Source organism: Anser cygnoides, chromosome Z (genome assembly GCF_040182565.1).
Source record: "Anser cygnoides isolate HZ-2024a breed goose chromosome Z, Taihu_goose_T2T_genome, whole genome shotgun sequence".
Lineage (NCBI taxonomy): Eukaryota > Metazoa > Chordata > Aves > Anseriformes > Anatidae > Anser > Anser cygnoides.
In genome coordinates this window covers 71,827,851-71,847,493 of record NC_089912.1, presented here as the reverse complement: position 1 = coordinate 71,847,493, position 19,643 = coordinate 71,827,851, and the positions used below count along the sequence as shown (strand labels likewise).

At 39.7% G+C, this 19,643-nt stretch overlaps 1 protein-coding gene across 11 annotated transcripts in view; it reads left to right on the top strand.

Moving 5' to 3' along the window:
• ARL15 (ADP ribosylation factor like GTPase 15) overlaps window positions 1–19,643 on the top strand; it is a 216,914-nt gene that overhangs the window by 45,197 nt on the left and 152,074 nt on the right. For 2 of the 11 annotated variants that reach the window (XM_066988909.1, XM_066988908.1), the window contains one exon: window positions 109–141. The exons of 8 other annotated variants lie outside the window; for them this stretch is intronic. In XM_066988909.1, the coding sequence (XP_066845010.1) occupies window positions 109–141 (33 nt within the window). Of the gene's footprint in view, window positions 1–108; window positions 142–1,103; window positions 1,205–2,120; window positions 2,292–19,643 lie in introns of all 11 variants that reach the window. One more of the 11 variants, XM_048050390.2, reaches the window with a different exon arrangement.

Here is a 19,643-nt window from a genome sequence, read left to right as displayed (position 1 = left end):
TAGCGAACAAACATTGGAATAATCTGCTTGTTTATGAAGGATTTTATGTAATGCCTAATGGTTAAAGGTTGGTTTTAAACATTTTGTTTTCTTTGCAATCTGTTTCAGAGAGCTGCAACACTAGAAAGAATGTGCTTGCTGGTATGTAAATGCCTACAACCTGATTGATTCTGTCAAATTACTGCCCTCTAAAGTATCTGACAACAGATACTTTTGCTGTCTTAGTTATATTTTGCTGGGGAGGGACAGGACATTTTGTTTATTTTTTGAAGTAGCTACCTTTTATACCTACTTCAGTAATTGGTACTTCTGACTGTTTTCAGAACAGCATAATTTTGGGTTCATTGTGCAATTTTACTTAGAGAGTAACCTTATGCATCTTTTATTCTCTGATTATAGAGCATTTACAGGAGAGAGCAAAGTGGTCACTGTGACTTTTCAGGATAGGATTGTACTATCACAAGCACATAGCTAATTATTTGAAATAGGTACAGGATTTTTGAGATGAGAAAATGTTGACCATGACACATTTACTCCTTTGTTTGCCTTTCTGCCATTTCCATTGCCTTGACTGAGCTATTAGGCACTCCAGAAAAAGACATGCCAGGAAAAGATAGATTTGTCTGGTTTGGAAACAGGAGCAATGTAAATCCCTTCTGGTTAGAGTTGTGTCCTTGGGGGGGCCCAGTTCTGAATTGTCTCACCTTAGGTCTTGTATTGTGCAGTTCATGAAGATATGGTGCTGATGACTGCCAAGGACTACACAGGAGAAAGATCCCAGATATATTTGAAAACAAACGGGAAACCTCAGGATGCAAGCAAACAAATTAGGCCAGCACTGAAATCCAGCAGTGGCTCCAAATGAGATAGAATGGGTTTTATCTGAAAAAAAAATAAACAACTGAAAACCAGGAGTACTTTACTCTTACATTAACACTTTGTTGTTCAACAGTAAACATGTTTTCACACTTGTGGGAATGAGAATTAAGGGAAAAACATCTAGGCAGTTCTGGATAGAGCTTGGAGAGCTTCCTGATTCACTGAAACACCTATTTACTTCATGCTGTTACTGACGGCTGTCTCATGACTTTTTTTTTCTCTAGATAAATGTTCAAACCTGTAAAATGAAGGTTTGAATGAGGTTTCATGGGACAGCTGAGCTGACAGAACTTGTTGGCTGCTGAAAGGGGAGCCTTGCTCCAAGGTTTGTGATATCTCTTTCCCCTTGCCTTGGCATCACAGATGAAGTGTGCGTGTATGGTGGTCATTTTCTTCATCACCTGTCAAGTCATAGAATCACAGAGTCAGAGAATATTTGAGTTGGAAGGGACTCACAAGGATCATCAAGTCCAATTCCTGGGTTCCCAAAGGACCAACCAAAAATCAGACCATATGTCTGATGGAAGCATTGTTGTCCAAACACTTCTTGAACTCCAGCATCTTGGTGCCATGACCACTGCCTTGGGGAGCCTGTCCCAGTGCCCGACCACCCTCTGGGTGCAGAGCCTTTCCCTAACCCCCAGCCCGACCCTCCCCTGTCCCAGCTCCATGCCGTTCCCTCGGGTCCTGTCGCTGTCCCCAGAGAGCAGAGCTCAGCGCCTGCCCCTCCGCTCCCCTCGTGAGGGAGCTGCAGGCCGCCATGAGGCCTCCCCTCAGCCTGCTCTGCTCTGGGCTAAACAAACCAAGTGACTTCAGTAGCTGTTCATGTGTCTTCGCCTCTAGCCCATCTACCATCTTTATAGCCGTCCTTTGGACACTCTAACAGCTTTATGTCTTTCTTATACTGTGGCACCCAAAACTGCACAAAGTGCTGGAGGTGAGGCTACACCTCCAGAGCAGAGCAGAACAACCCCTTCCCTCAACCGACTAGCCTGATGCACCCCAGGGTACGGTTGGCCATTTTGGCTGCCAGGGCACACTGCTGGCTCATGTTCACCTTGCTTTCAATCAAAACCCCTAGATTCTTTCCTGTGGGGCTTCTCTCCAGCATCTCATCCCCCAGTCTGTACATATAACCAGGGCTGCCCTGTACCAGGTGCAGAATCCATCACTTGTTCTTGTTAAACTTCATATTGTTGGGGATTGCCCAACTCTCTAATTTGTTCACATCTCTCTGCAAGGTCTCACCGCCCTCGACAGAGTCAACAGCTCCACCCAGTTTGGTATCATCTGCGAACTTGCTCAAGAAACCTTCAAGTCCTTCATCTAGATCGTTTATGAAAACATTGAAGAGGACTGGTCCTAAAATGGAGCCCTGGGGAATCCCCCTAGTGACAGCTCATCAACTTGATGTAATGCCATTTACAAAAATCTGACCAATGACTGCATTGTCCTTTAGGTGTTTTCAGTAACTTCTAGAATAATCTTCTATATAATTTTACCAGACACTGAAGTGAGACTTAAAGTGTCTTAAAGTGATTTAAAGAGTCCTCTTAAAACTATTTGTATATTACTTTTTTTATGAAAGTGGGTCAGTCTCCATAAGGCTTTCATGAATGCTTTTGTATTCTGGCATTTTCCAAATACTTGTTGCCTATGTGTTGAAAGATTTTTCCTTGTTTGTGTGAGGTTGCTTCACTGTTGATATTAAACCTACAAGCATCTGGTCCAAATCAGGATGTTAACCAAAGCAGCATTCCAGTGCCAACTTTGCATCACCTGGTTCAGTATAAATTGCTAAGAAATTCTCATGGGCTTTTCTTTCATTCTTTTTGGTTTCACACTTAAAGGAGAAGCCTTGTCTCAAACTGGGCTGTTGTGTCTAGGAATCCTTTATAATCAGTCATCAAGGCACACATTTGGTAAGGAATATATGCCAATGTATGTTCTCAGATGTCTTTTATCATCTGTCTGGGCATTACTGTTTGGGTTTTTCCAGATCATGAATTAGTCTAGGTCTTTTCAGAGTAGTAAGTGACAAATGCCATACTCCAAACTGGAATTGTTTGCTACATATGGGAACTGAAGATCATCCCATGGGATTAATGTGTGCTAAATAATCCGTAAATACTGAAATAAAACAGAGCAAGGTAGAAGCATGTGTCTTCTTGTCTGCAAACTATTTCAAGTATGATAACTTGTATTTCAGCCTGATGATAAATTGTTCTAGGTAGCATGTTTAAGCTTTATTATGGAAAAAGTGTGGCTTCCACATTTATATGCAAATTTTTAAATGTGAAATGAATTTTCAGAGGGCATTTCCTTAGGATACTATGTTGTCCATCTCTCTCATTTTTTTATTTTACTACATAGAGCACTGACAACATCTGTGGTGTGGATCGCTGAGAGTTTCATGCCAGAGAGTTTTGTTGCTTTCTGCATTTATTTTTTTTTAATCCACATTGGTTCAACCTATAGTAGCCTCTGTAACCTCAGATTAATCTCATATTTAAAATTCTCTTTTGTTTATGCCTGTTTGGCTCATGAGAACGTCCCCCAAACTCCTGTTGTTCAGGATCATTCGAGGATTTTCTAACTAAACTGTTCTGAATTTGACCTGATTATCTTTACAAATGACTTTGTGTATTTTTCACTATTTTTCTATTCCCACACTATGCTTGGTACAAACTTGATATTAAATAGCATAACAAACTAGAAAGCTGTTGACATCTTATGTTTTCGTTGTTAGCAAGTATTGTTTGCATAAGATTTATCTCCTGAGAGGAGAAGGGATTGCTTTATAGAAATATGCTTGCCTTCACTAGTCTAACAATTGGTAATCTGTTCCAATGTGGGTGTGTATATGCACTCTTCTCTGAAATGTTTTCTCAATTGTGAGGTTTCCCTGTAATAAGTTCCCAGCTGGGAAAAGGAAATGTGTTTTCAGCAGGAACTGATCTTGTCATATTTCTGAATGACAGTTTGGTGACTCTTCTTCCTTGCATACTTACTGCATTTAAGGTAAATTTACTCTGCTGTGTTGGTTTGAATAAAAGCTTTCTAAACTGCTACCTAATAATGGTCACCTACAAACAGCTTTTCGTTTCAATTCCTGAGTTAGTGCAGGCCCTCTAGACCTGTTTGTGTGTGTGCATAGGCTATTTTTGGATCTAAACTACAAATTTATAGTTTAGTGCTTCTCTTCTGAGAATGGACTAGGTAAAAGCTTTTACTGTTTAAGACAAACTGCCTGCTCTCTATGTGTTTGTAGTTGGTTCTGCTTGCTTCCTGGACTAAAAGTACTGCAATTGTTGGAGCTCTGTGCATTTCTGGGTGCTCCCAGGGCAGTTTACTGAACTCCAGTATAAGTTGGCCAAATCCATTAAAATCACAGGGATTTCATGCATGTGACCAGCAGGATAAGTTAGCCTGGAGAACCTTTTACTATTTGACATAAGAGGGGTGAACAGCACATCTTTACTCTTGGATCTGAAGTCCTTTGGAGTGATGCCTGCAAGTAATGCTGAATTTCTTCCACAGAAATCTGTATGCATTTTCTGTGTATTTGGTGAGATGTGGAAAATTTGGACAAAGAATTTCATGTTTATAAAAAGGTTTCTGCAGTGGACAGCTAGATGAAATACACTGAAGTCAGTGTGGTCTAGGCAGGCCTTTTCTGTCCTACAGGTTTATCCTATGTCCCACAGGAACAGAAGAACAAAATGCTTCCTCGCTTGTATTCAGCGGTGGGGATAAAGGAGCGTGCTGTGGCTTCTAAGCAGCAGCAGGAGTAGCAAGCAAACATCTCACTCAAGACACCTGGAGATCTCTTTCCTTTCCTTAAACAGCTCCTGCTGCTGGCTTCATGGCTGGAGAAGGGAAAGAGAGGGAAAATTACAAGCCAGTGTTCCTAACCCTCCCCCCCTTCTTTCTTGCTTCTTCCTCTTGCAGTAGTGATTACTGCTTCTGCATGTTTCGCAGTCCCTGTCACAGACCAGGTAAGCAGGAAGCTTTCTCTGCTGCTGTGTCCCTGAGGAAATCCCATCGCCTCTGTGGAAGATTTGTGTATCCTCATGGCAGACATGCATTGGTGTCCCGAAAGAGGTATTTCTCTCAGCGTTGAAAAGACTGGGCTGCTGTGTTGTAAATAGGAAATAGCGTATATTCTGTGCTGTTTGCTGTGTCTGAACGGCCTTAAGCACAAGGAGCCAAATGCAGTCTATAGTAGCTGCAATGTAGTGAACTCTGTATTATTTGAGTTAGAGTTACTTCTGCTCTGAATGTAAGTTGATCTCACGTCTGGGATGCTTCAGCATAATACAGAGCCACACCATGAGATGTTGAGCAGCATGCAGTGGCACTTGTGGAACCAAGCACAGGAAATACACATCTCGGGGACATCCTCTGACTTCTGTCAAATTTAGTAAAGCTGCATTTGTTGGTTACTCAGTGTAAGTGAGTATATGTAAATCCAGAAGGTTTTGTTTTGATTACCTTGTCTGTCTTCATTCATGATAAAATTTAGAGGTATCTTCTAAGCTGTTTCAGAGGAGGGATCAGAACATCTATTTATGATCTGAATATTTTCAGTAGTAGAGACTCCACTACAATCTGGGAAGATGTTCTAATGTTTAATTCCATCCAATTTAATGGATGGCTATAGCATTTTTTATCCCATTCTGTATGCTTCAAGGGAGTTTTTTGTTGCCTTTTTTTTTTTTTAATAAGATAAATATTAAAATTTTCTCAAGCCTTGGCATTATCAGAGTTTTTTTCTTCTGGTCCTTCACTCAATCTACTGACTCTTCGCTGATCTCTTTGATTCTATTTTTCTACACATTTGAACACTCTTCGTTGGGGACATCAGGACAGACAACAGTAGTGTAATGGGAATTATTCTTGTGTCAACTACAGACATCATAAAATCTTTCTTGTCCATCTTGGTAATTCCCTAATCTCCAAAGCAGACATCAGTCCTTTGAGGCTATGACTGATCCTCACAGATGCACCATGAAAATTTACCAACCATGCCCCAAAGCATTTTCACAGGCATTTTTTTTCCCTTGGGGTAGAAACCACCACCTTCTCTTTTGTAGCTAGGTGCAAATATGTATACCCTTGGGTGTCTTGTAATCACCACCATTACCTATGCTCAGTTTATTAAATCAAACCTCATGCCTGAATAGTCAACGTGGCCTCTAATTTGCTTTCTGCTCCCTTCTTTCCAGGAAACACTTTGCACATCCAGTCACTTGAAACAGTACTATTTTTCTGTAGATTTGAACAAGAATTTTTTCTTGTTCAGGGAGCATCTATTCCAAATTACATGGCTTTAGTGGCAGTCACCCAGTAATATATCAGTGACTTTTTTCATTACTTATCAGTATTCTTTCACTGTTATTGATAATTTTGGGTTTCTTTGGGACAGGTACTGTTAAATGACAAATATCATGGGCAGTTCCCATGGGATGGTACTAGAAATGTATCACTGGATGAAAACTCCATATTTACATGTATATCCTGGAGCCCATAAATCAAATACATTTATACAGTCTTGGAAGTACTTTACTGATACTGGATCGTTTTTATGGATTAAGCCAAGTATCCTACGCTGCAAAACAGTATCTTGCAGAAGACTGAGAATATTACATAAAATCGTACTTCTAAAACCCAGATTGAAAACTGTAAGTCTGTTGTATACAGATCTGTTGATTGGCATTCATTGTATAACTTAGATTAATTGTTCATAATCAAATCCCTCATCAGTTTTTCTACTACATAAAAATTATTTTTGCTTCGCAAAATCTATTTCAGGCTGACAGGCCTACAATCCTTTAGGGCATCTAATTTGCCTTTTGTAAATATTGACATAGTATTTGTGTTCTTTCTGTTCTTTTGAACTTTTCCAGTTCCATTTTTCCAAACCATAATGACGATAAGCATTACCAATCCAGCCGGTACCTATGCCATCTCTTTCAACATACTTGGATAGAAGTTATCCAACTTTGCTGATGTAAAAATGTCCAATTAGTAGCTGCTGTTTAACATCTTCTTAAGTTACTGTTGGAATGGAAACTATTTCATCATCATAATATGAATGTTATTTGCTTTTTCTCAGACAGATGTGTGTATTAAACTCCTCCTGCTTTTCTTTGTTACTCTCGCCAATCCTACAATTTCCATCCAATACTGGACATCTTTTTTAAAAATGACCTTTTTAGAGGTGTGGGGGATTTTGTCTAACAGCTCAAGCCACTCACTTGTGTCCAGGTCTGGGTTCCCCAGCACAAGAGGGACATGGAGCTACTGGGGCGAGTTCAGAGGAGGGCTACGAAGATGATGAGAGGACTGGAGCACCTGTCGTATGAGGACAGGCTGAGAGAGCTGGGCCTGTTTAGTCTGGAAAAGAGAAGACTGAGGGGAGACCTCATCAGTGTGTATAAATATCTGAGGGGAGGGTGTTGAGAGGATGGAGCCAGTCTCTTTTCAGTTGTGCCCAGCAACAGGACGAGAGGCAACGGACACAAACTGAAGCACAGGAGGTTCTGGCTGAATATGAGGGGGCACTTCTTTACTGTGGGGGTGACAGGGCACTGGGACAGGTTGCTCAGAGAGGTTGTGGAGTCTCCTTCTCTGGAGATACTCAAAACCCACCTGGATGCCATCCTGTGCAATGTGCTCTAGGTGATCCCGCATGGCAGGGGGGTTGGACTTTGATGATCTTCAGAGGTCCCCTCCAACCTCAGCCATTCTGTGATTCTGCTACCTGTTGTTTTGTAAGTTTTTTCTTTTTTTTTTTTTTTTTTATCCCCCCCCCCCCAGTAGTTCTCAATCAGAAATCGTAACCTGTTGAGGGGGCAACTGATAGCCTGCTAATGAAGAGAGATTTCTGTCAGGCTGCCATGGATGAATTCACATCTTTTGCCAAAGAAAAATGAAATACCCTATCTCACCTCATATAAGTATCCTGCTGACAACTGTTTCTGTACTGTAGTGGCTATATAGGTGGGATTGATTTCCACTAAATCTAAACATAGAAGAGGTAGAGCTGTGTCTTTAGCTGTCCATTGTAGAATGAGGGGAGTCTTGCTTTCATGCTGCCTGCCTATATTTACTGGCTCTAAAGGGCACCTAAGCAACCAGATTTCTGGTTCTTAGATGAGTTAGGGTAGGTGTACAGCTGATCAGCTGTCTGTAGACATTAAACCCCAAAAAGGGGGGTGGGAGGAGGGAACAATCAAGAGAAACATCATCAAGATTTCAGTTTCCAAATTTTGCTTTCTTTAAATCAAAATTCAAAAAGTACCTCCTTCCAGATAGTGTTTGCCTTGGCTATTGTTTATTGGTGATTACAAGTCAAAAACTGAATGTGTCATTTAAGAAGGCCACTAATTTATATATACCAACCTGACATCTGAAGTTAATTTCTTTGTTCCTGATGGATTCTGAAGGCTGAATTTGATAGTCTAGCTGCTTGCAAATTAAAACCTGTTCCTAGATCTGTTGTTCATGAGAGAGACTGATTAATGTGGTCAGCACTTTCTGATCAGAACTGTATAAAAATTGGTTCTTTTTTATTTTCCAATTCAGCTGTATTTTCATTTAACAGGTATAGAATATAGATAGAAAACTATAACTTTTGTGGGTTATACAAAGTAAGTTTTTACAAGTAAGAGGAATAGAGTGACTGCAGAGGTCTTCTTCTTATCTTCTTCTGTTAATCGCTGAAAGAGAAATATGCAAAAGAAGCTACAGGTTCAACAATAAAGGAAAAGAGAGGGAAAGATCTTAAGGTGATCTTTGCATTGTTTCACAAAGCCAGAATTAATGTTGATATTTTAGCTGTGTTTTGATAACAGATAGTTTTGTTTAAAAAGTTTCAAGACCACCATACCTATAACATCTCTGCAGATCTCTAGGTGAAAGCTGCACCTGTGCTTTCTGAAAGGTCATTCACATTTTGATAGTGTTTTTAAAAAAAAGACATAACAGAAACAAACAACCAAGAAAATCCTCTCAGTATGTAGCTTTACAATATTGCAATTACAGATTTCACACAGTCATTCTGACCTTATTAAAATTGTCTTCAACATCTGCCAGCTGTCACTGTCAACTGCAAATTACTACATATGGTAACAGGTAACCTGTTTTTATTGCCATGTAATCTGTGAGACGTAAATAGCTTTGTACTGTAATTACATGGCACTTACCTTATGGTTGAAGTAATTACATGGCTGCTTGTACCCTGTAAAATAGCGATAACTTTTTTGTTTTTCGTGTTGGAGTTGTTCAATTTGTCCTCTGCGCATTTACATATAAAGTTTCAGTAGTCTCAGCATTATGAATATAATGTACAATCCATTAACGAGACACTCATCCCTCTCTTTTTTTTAAAGTTGGTGCATGAATGGTTTCTAGGGGATCCAAGTTTGTTGTTAATTGTCAGAACACTTTTGGAGTGGAATTCTGAAATATAACCCTTAAAGCAAACAATCTTCTTTTATTTCTATGAGAAAGTCAGCAGCACAAATAAATACTTGTGCTTTTTTAAAAAACTAAATTCGTTCTCATATCAAAATTGTGGTTGAAATGAATTAGGCATATCAGTAACTTGCTGGCAGCTCTTTGAGGCAGCAGAATGATGTATCTTTTTATTAGCTGACACATGGTTCTATCTGCCAGCTATATTTTAAATGGAGGTACAATTTCAGTCTGTAGCATTTGGTAGAAATAAATTTGCTATGCTAAAATCGGAAACATTAATGATTGTGCTTACAGCAGTGGGTATGTAATTTGGGTGGCCATGTAATGTTTGTATGTGGGGAAATGGATAGCTTCTCAGGATACAAACATTTATTGTTGACATACTTCAATGTCTATACCCTGAAAAGGACAGAAAAAATGGAAATGCTGCAAAGGACTGAAGCATGGAAGACTGCGTATCCAGACAGGGTACAGCAATGTTGTGGGAAAGCAGAAGAGGGCACTCTACAGCTGTCTGGTGACCCGGAGTGCTATGTGCCACTGGAAGAGCTGCTCGTGGGAGCAGTTACAGCTCTTTTAGCCCTGCTCTTCACTTCTGTTCTTCTGTGCATTACATTAAAAAACCCTTCCCTTTTATTCCTTTTTTTTTTTTTTTTTTGGTAGAATTATAGAATTACCCGAAGAGTTTACTGATGCGGGTGCATCTCTTGATATTGTCTTTTCAAGGTTCAGTCTTCGATCCTTCCCTGTCTCTTGTACTGGTTAGGAGAGGTGGTGTTTTCAAGACAGAGTACTTTGTAGGGTAGGTCAGATTGTGAAAGGCTTCTGGTGTGGCAGTGAACGGTAGATGGCAGTACTGTCCTGTTGCACCGCTTGAGTGTGTATCATCAGAAATGTTAAATCCTGTGTAACATACCCTTCACTACACGTCTGCTGTTGAAATATGAATAGTTAGGTTAAATATCACTCTATCTAGAAGTAGGTCAGTTCCCTAAAGACTATTATCCGTGTTGAAATTTGGAGCGAGGGGATGATGGTATAGGTATTTTATAAATAGATGCTAAGTGCATTTCTATTCTTTGGTTACCTGTTCTGGATGTAATTCATAGATGAAAAAAACTAATATTAGTGTAACACCACTTAATGCCATTTCAAATGTAATCAGAAGCCACTGCAGTATATATGTTCCTAGCTTTTATTTTTTTTTTCCTCTAGGGGAATTTGCTTTTTGCAGAAATAACTTGGTTAGTGATACATGGTGCATTCCTGTAAATTTCCCATTTCCCCATACTGAAACATCTCTACAGTCTGAAAACTTGATGACTCATAGTTTATCAGTCTTTTGAGTCTTAAATCGGAGCCAGTCCCTCTTGACTTTTCTAGTACCGGAAACTGGAGATTTTTTTGCTGTCTGCCCATGAGCACACTTTGAAGGGAAAGGCTAATTGATCAAATTTTTTGCCCTAAAGTCATCTGATTGAAAAAAATAAATAAATAAAAATTCTTCCTGGAGTTAGTCCACTAGAGAAAAAAAAAAGTAGTATTTAATCCACATCATTAAAAAAAAAAAGTTATTAGAATTGGCCCTTCTGATAGCACATTAGCAGAAAGATCCTCAGTGTGTGTAATCTCTGTAAAAGTCCAAACTTATTTCTCTCCTGAAGTTTTTATTAAGAATCGTGTAGAGAACTTAGACCTTTAAATTTTAATTAATTTAATTTAATTTTTAATTTCCATGGAAGTACTGAATCAGAATATGTGAGGAATGTAGAGTGTACTTCTGCATAATTGTATTTGTGATGCACCAGAGTAGAACTGTTATGACTTAATAACTGTACTCAAAAAAGTATGTTTTTCAAGTTAGACTGAGTGTTTTATTAAATAATTTGTTTAGATGTTGTTTCTTTAACTTTTTTTTCTTCGTGCATGCGTGTGTAGACTTACAGGATCTTTGCAGGTTCTGTGAAGCAACTGAGGAGCTTATTTTTCTAGATTCATTTTATGAAACACTAGGAATGCAGTATTTTATAGCAAGCTGTTCTTGCTAATGTGTAACTTCTGTTTCTGCGAATACGGAAGTTGCTGGCATTAGACTGTAAACACTTAAAATGGAGTTTTAATAGTTTTTTAACTCATATTGAACTGCTTATGATGGCAGAAATAAATTTTGCCAGTTGTTATTTTAAAATTTACAAATAAAAGTATTTGAGGAGGTAGAATTGTGGTCTTGCCCTAATGTTTTCTATATGAAATACTTGCATATTAATATTTCGATTGCTTTGAAAAGATTAGAGAAAAGGGCTTTCAAATCATAGGTTGCAAATTTTTAAAGCTTGTATCAAACTTTTACCATAACCTGCCTTTGCTGATAGTGAAGATGATTAGGACGGAAAGCAAAACTAGCTTCATAATACAGTTTTTCCAAAATTCTTAAAGACTGCTTGCCATAAACTTTTACAAATTGATTTGTGAAAAAAAAACGTGACAAAGTTAAATGAGAGATAGCACATACAGTTTCAATGGTCAAAAGGCTGCGAAGAAATTTTTACAGGAAGTTTAGTATTAGCAGATACTTTACGGGGTGGGGGGGGAGATGAAAAGGTGGATATTATTACAAAGCCAAATGTCTTGTGGGTTGTTTAATTTGTTATACAATGCATTACATTAAACAAAAATTAAAAGATCTCTTGACTGGCAGTACTTTAAAAGCACCCTGCAGAAATTCTTGGTTAGCTATAGAGGAAAAAAAAAAATCGGTAGCTTTTTTTTCTTTTTGGAGCGGATGAAGTTTTGTCAATCTAAGTTTGCAGTATAGCTATATAGTACTTTCTCTACAGTTCTTAAGCTGTATCATGGGAAGCCATGTTTTATTTTTTGGAGGCAGAATTAAAATTGGCTTTACATTTAGTTTCTGCATAGCCAGACTTGCTCTTATGTTTGTAATATTTAGAGAAGTTCAATAGGGGGCCCTTGGTGCTTTGATCTAGTGCCACAGTGCAGTTTAATGAGAGGGGTTCTCAATATTGTCTGCAATATTAAAAATTCTGCTAGTTCTGTCTTCAATAATAAAATGCGAGATTTACACCTTGGAAACCTTCTTGTATTTCTGGGCGCTCTTTCTGTTTGAAACAGGTAATTACAAAAACCTCCGGATCAATTTTTGTAAAGGGGCACCCTGATGGGTGCCATGACTGAAGTGTGACATGAGCCTTTTCCAATACAATGGGTGGCCTAACATTCCTCGGGAAGGCCAAGCTCATTAAATATTCTCTTCTTTTTTTCTACCCTCTCCCCCTCTTCATGCACTTAGCTTGAGTTGTGCTAAGTCTGAGGTTTCCTCACTGAGGACTTAGGAAAATTGCATAGAGTTCTCAGATTGAATTTTTTATGTGTATGACTTCATGATGGCATTAGCATGTGCTTTGATCCATGTGTGAATGGCACTGGGTCGGCTCTTATTGCCATATCCAGATGGTGTTACAGGGAACAAACAGTTGTGTTTTAGGATTTCTCAATAGACTGTCTAGACTGGTCTTGCAGCAGACAGATACAGCCACCCATCAAATTAGCGTTTGTCAGATTTATGGTAATGGTTCACCAAAGCCTTCCTGTCATTGACATTAAGATTTACGCCTCCGAAGTTATTTTGCCTTCCGCAGAGTGTAAAGTCTGATCGTGTGTATGTGTGTGATTATCTACATGTAGATGTATATTTGCATAAATAAATTTTTAACTAAAAGAAAAAAAAAAGTAATTACTATGGTAAGAGGCAGAATTTTTAAAGTATTTTTTTAAGAGTCTGGTTCCTACAGCTGGATTGATTAAGGAAACTTTCCCTTTCCTGTCCATCCCCTCCCTTCAAATGATAATACGGATGTTCTGTTCCAGTCAGTGTCTCCCATATGCCCCTTTTGGAAAGAAAAACATGTATGTGGATCACTATGGCTAGATTTTGCACTTTCATGTTACACTGCAGTAATATGAGCTGCTCCCCGTACACAGTGGGAATAACCTTTTGACAGGCAGTATGTCCATTCTCAGTGGAAATGTTTTTCCAAGTCTGGCCAGGGCTCCTTTGATCATGCCACCTCAAATGTAGGGGTCATAGCTACTATGCAATGTAAGAACCACTGATGGTTGACCAGGGGAGAGATTATTTTAAGAAGAGCGTATTTAAAATAAGCCAAATGTGGTGTATTTTTTGTTTGCTTGTTTTGTTTTTTAATTATTTTTAAGGGCATTAAGAATTTGTGTTGTGGTGGCGAGGCTAAGCAGGAGTGTTGTGGAAGTTTGTAGAGGTAGCTGAACATGCATATACACTTGATGGTGGAAATGAGATTGTGGAAATTTCAAACAGCTGAACTGCAGTGGTGATCTGTGGGCTTGAACATGCCAGAGCATGTTCTGAAAATGTTTGCTTGTTATAAGGATATTTCAGAAATAGCAAAGGGAGTAATGGGCTGATGAAACAATCCAGATGTTATAGTAAACTGTATATTTGGGGAATGCTACCGCTTAATGAACAACCAATTTTACAAAACACTTGTATTGATTTGCAAGTCTCTCTATGGTACGTGCTTTGGAAAGTCTCTCCCCTATTTGCTATAAATGAGAATAATTACCACTGATCATGAGTAAGAACAAGAATTTGATCAAATATAAAGCCGTTTTCTAGACAGCTTAATTCTCTGCTCTTGCTGTTTCCCTTGTTTGAAGGGAGCTTTGTGACAATGGAAGAAAGTAAATACGTCTGATACATTCATTGACAAGAGGCAGCTCCAGGAAGTCAGAGCCGGTTCTCCAGAAGGCAGTTCACGATCCTTGAGAAGCACACACGTGCTCCCTGTGCCATCTTTTTTAGGGGCTCACAACCTCCCTGTTACACAGCAGCAGCATTCCCCTGTATCTTGCAAAAATCAGCTAGTTTGTTCTTCACAAATCTGTGATCAGATTGTGATGGTGTAATCTTTGTTTATTGGATAGATTTCTGTGATTTATGTGTGCTGAACGTCTTTCGCTGTTACACAACTTTCCTCTGTGCAAGTATTTCAGTGAAAGGAACTCAAGATATCAGAGAAGTAAATCTTGAACAGCAGAATAAGAACTCATTTCCTTTATGAGGAGAGTGTGGAGAGCTGTTCTTGTTTTTTCTCTTTTTAAAAAATAAAAAATAAAAATCTTAGGGATGTTATCTGTGACTGCTGGGAAGAACAGTTTGTCAAACTTTGTCTCCACACAGTATCTTTTCTTACCTCAGCGGAGGGAGGATGCAGCATTGTTTTCTTTCTTTAGGTAGAGCAAGACAGACTTCTTTGGTTTTGATTTTTCTTCTTGTAGTCTGATTTTATCAGAATAAGCATATGATACACTGAGATATTTTAGTTGGTAAATTTTCTGTATACAGTTAAAATTAGCACAATACAGCATTTTAACAGTTGAGTAGGCATTTTAACTTCACTATAGTGCTGTTCTGGTTTTAACCAGACATTGTGAAATGTGTACCTATATACACTAGATACAGATGGTATTTCTTTCAAGACTGTTATACTTGGTTACTTTTTATTTCTTACTCAAGCAGCGTTAGAAAACCTTACCTGGCCTTGGAGGCTTTACATGAGATATTTTTCTTTGAAGTTTGAGAATTGAGACTTTCCTTTCAGCATACTTCTGGTTTTAGTTTGATACGGTGAAAACCTGGGATGAAGTCTTTCTTCCTTTATGCTATCTTAACTTGTCTCAATCAACTAAAAGATACTATATGGCCAGTTTTAAGTTTTTGAGAATCATTACTCCTCCAGGAGGACAATAGATTATTTATAGAAATATTACTACCTCAGTGGATATGACTTACTGATATGAACAAAACTTTCTTGCTTATTAGAAATGAATTTATAAGAGATGAGCTAAAAGGTGCATGTTTTATTTTCCTTATTTTCCTAAAGTACGTTTTTAGGGTAGCCTAAACTTACGGAAGGTAGTAGAGGGGCTAATAACACACTTGGCCTAGCTAAGACCCAGATGAGGACTGTATGTTGCACTGTCTGCACCCATGTAAGTGCTGTAGGTTGGTGCGTTACAAAACATCATTAGTTCTGCGAGTGAAAGACCCATGGTGCCATGGTGGCAGAGGATCTGCACCATGAGCACGCAGCTGAAGCAGAGAGGAAAAGCTGAGGAGCTGCTGGCTGTGTGTTGTTGTAATGGCCAGAGGCGTGCAGCAGGATGAGGCTCTGTTGGGCATCTCCCTTACCGTGTGTTCTTTGGGACGGAGATGGCCACCAGCGTGGCCTGCCGCAGGAGGTGTGCAAGTAGCACACATTAGGATGGGCTTTGTGTCTGGGGGAGTCACTATCATCTGTTTGTCTTTTTGGGGGGAGATTTTGATGACAGGTGATGAGCTAAGAATGAACACGGTGTCATCTCCCCTTTCTTCCCAAAGCAAAGAGTGTAAGTCGTGACTTGGGAGGGGAAAACAATCTGTGGAAACTGCGTGAGGAATGGAGGCAGAGGAGTGTGGTAAGTGGTGAACAGCAGGCAGGCAGCTGAGAGACGGATCTGATTTTTAAAAATCAGAACAGCCTGACCCTGCCAGCGCAAAGATGCTCACAGGACCTTGCCCTCTCTGGTCCTAGCAGGGAGCATGGAGCTGGGGCATCCCAGCCCTGGGCACTTCCACCACCACCTCTCTCGGCAGGCTGGCACTGCTGCCCCAGCCCCTTGCTGCTCTTCTCTGCCCTCACTCAGGGGAAAACAGGGTGAGAGGGACAGTGGAGCTGCCTGAGTGGATGCTGAATTGAAAGAAGAGTTCTCTAGTACCATGGCCTAATTCCCTTGTCAACGCACACAGCCCTCACACCCAAATTTACAAGTGTTTTAAATCCTAGCTAGCTGGCCCAGCTGGGAATATAAACTAGACCTCAGGTATTGTTTTAACTTGGGCTGGCAACCTGCCTACCCTGCAAACGAGGATACAGAATAAATCTGGCAATCCTTCAGAGCTGTCCCACAGCTCCCCCAGAAGCACAGACAGATGCTTGATGATTCCTTTCCAGTTAGTGTGGGAGGCTTCTCTTTCCCCCTTACCGTAAAAACAAAGAAGAAAAAAAAAAAAAAAAAAAAAACACCATTGTGATACATCTCTAGAAATGCTTTCACTGGTAAAGGAACAGTAACTTGGGCAGTGGCTACTCACCCTGTGACTAAGCTGATGTGGGTGCTTAGGTTTGAGCACCTGGGCAAAACTGGCAGTGAATAAACATGCCTACACTGGAGCCAGTAGACTGTGGGAGTCTGCCCAAATCAATAAGCTGCTCAACCTTCTTTGATTTTATTTTATATTTTATTTTTCTCCAGCAATGGTAGCTTTGTAAGGACACTATCAATTACAAACTGTATTTGTTGGAAAATGTCACATAGATGTCTTGCATAGACGAAAGATCAGAGAAGAGAGCTCTGTAGAATTTGTACTGTGTTCACAGGACAGCTGAGGTTGGGAAGGGATCTTGGAAGATCTATAGCCCAGCCTCATGGTCAAAACAGTGGGGGTGTGTGTGTGTCAGCTTGAGGTCTGACCAGGTTGCTCAAGGTTTTATCCAGTTCAGTTCTGGTTTTGAAAACCGAGGGGAAGAAACCTCAAAAGATAAGGACTGCAGAGCCTCTGGGCAACATGTTCCACTGCTGGACTGTTTTTCCCTCGGGGAAGAAGTATTTTCTTATATTCAGTCTGAACCTCTCGGGTTTCAATTTGTCCATTGTTTCTTGTCCTCGCTGCATTTACAGCTGCAAGTATCTCTTCTGAAAGTTCCCACTACATTTATCCGGATATCTCAATAGCTTTAGATTGTCTGGAAGATTATTCTGTGTTTGTACTGCTGTGGTCTTGTTAGATTTTATAAATGAGATTTCTCTTAGCAGAGGGTGCAGCTTAGGCTGCAATATGATTTTTGAGAGTTGGCACTTTCTTTATGCCACATGCAGTATAAGTACAAAATACGTTTGAACAAACAGAAATATGTACTTTTGGCAATATTGTAGTCTGAAACATAAGGCGAAAGTGTGATGCCTGATGCATTTGCATTAACAAATGCCTGTTCTGAAAGCGGGGAATGGTAGTGCTTTTGTAAGTAACAAAGGGAAATCAAGATTATTTATTTTTTTTAATATGCTGCTGCACTTAGGGCTCTGAGTTGTGAGACTGACTGATCTTAATTTCACATTTCAAATAGGAAACTTCAGGGCATCAACAAAGACACTAAAAAGCCTACAGAACCAGAAGACAGCAACATGTTAGTATGCTGCTATCTTCACATAGCCGGGCAGCCTCAATTTCATGGTAAAATAATCAACTGTATGAAAATAGATGTCTTAATTCCTTCTGCTCTCCAGGTAGATTTTTCTCTAATTGCTATCAAGTGGATAAGTGGTGTTTTCAAGATCTTCATAGATTTCTGTTTTGTTTCCTTATGCTTTTTTTTTTTTTGGTAGTAAGTACGTGCTGATCTACAGCCTAGTCTGAGCACATGTTACAGCTTAATTAAAATTGATTTAAAAGCAGTTTAGGTAAATAAGCACTCAGTGAATTTTCAAACATAGGTTAGTTAATTTAGGCTGACTTGCATCACGCATTTGTGTAATGTATGGGAGTAGTAAGAATCCACTTCCTAATTCATATTTGCTTCTTTTTGTATGTTATTGAAAGGGCTCAAGTATCACTTGTTGTTAGTGTGTAGCTTGGCATTTTCAGTTAAGCTGTCTAGGCCCACTGTGGCTGTGTAATGTACATGACTTGTTTTATTTCTAAGACAGTAAAATCCAGCTTTTGAAAACGTACAACATTGCATTCTCTTCCTGTGCCTGGTCCAGATGCACTCGAGTTTTTGAAATATTGCACAGGATCTACGATGACTGTTTTCTAAAACCTGTGCAAGGTAATTGTTTTTCTGCAGTGGTACAACAGCGTTCTTCGTGCCTAGAGTTGCATATGAATTGCAAGTATTACAAATCTGGTATCAAGGCTGAAAAATAAATCTTAATACAAGACTTGATTAACAAAAGTGCAGATTAGTGAAGTGAGTAGCTTCTCTAATAAAGCAGAAAACTAGAACCAGCTGGAGTTGGGGGAGGTGAAGAGGGGTGAGGGGACATGGGGAATGTAAATTGTGGAATGGTCTCTGCTTTGATTTTTTTTTTTTTTAACCTGTGTTGTATTAGCTACTTTCCAACCGGCAAATTGTAGAAATGGGCAAAAGAAATCTGTTACGGTTTTTTTGGCCCCTCCATGCTCTTCTATACAAGGAAGCATTTTTTGTGTGTTTCATAAGCTTTCTATACAACTTCTTAAATACCATTTTTCATTCAGACAAAAATGTTGCAGGCATACATGCTCAAAATATGCAGTAACGTGATACGAGTGCCTAGCGAAACTGGGTATAGTACTCTGAGATGGTGATTTCCATTCTTCTCTTTGTAGGCATTGAAACTATTCCTATAATCACAATGCTATCTCAAATGAAATTTTGCTGAACTAATAATTGTTTTGTGGTTGAGAGAACACCACAAGAATTTCATTGCTGAAGTCAGCTGCTGTGGAAATGAGACTCACTCCCCTGACTTGGCCCATACCAGTGATCTCTCAACTGCCATCATCACAGAAATTCATGGAGAAATGGATCCACTCCCATTCATTAGCATGAAATCAAGAAGCAGATCTTGGAAAGAATCTGGTAGTAGACCAGAAGCCAGCCTGGCGCGGATGAGCAATCTCCACGCGCTGTTTAGCCGAGTGCTCTGCCTGTTGATTCAGTTGAAACGTCTCATCCCCGGGGTGTAGCGCGTGGTGATACTCGGCCTGGAGGTGATGAATACATGGATAACTATGCTTCAATCCACATTCCTTGAGAAGGGGTGCAGTCTCTAGGACAGCCAAAGATGGCAAGGGTTTTTAGCTACTGTTACTATGTAAGCATCCAGGAGTACTACAAATAGTTCCCAATTAAACAAAACAAAACAAAAAAACCCTCCTCCGCTTTTCAGGGTGTGGCAGTCCTTTCAGTAGTCTGATCTGGAAGCCTCAGCGTACCGGTGTCTAAAATTGGCTATTGCGAAATAAAATTAAAAAAAAAGACCCTGGCAACAGCAAAGCAACACCACCACCACCGGCCCCCTGCCTGCCCAAAGGAATGAGGCTTCACCATAGGTAAGGGTTTCCTCTGCCTCACACGTACATTTGGTTTTGGTGGGCCCCATTTACGTGTAGGTGCTGAAAAGGAACACTTGGTCCT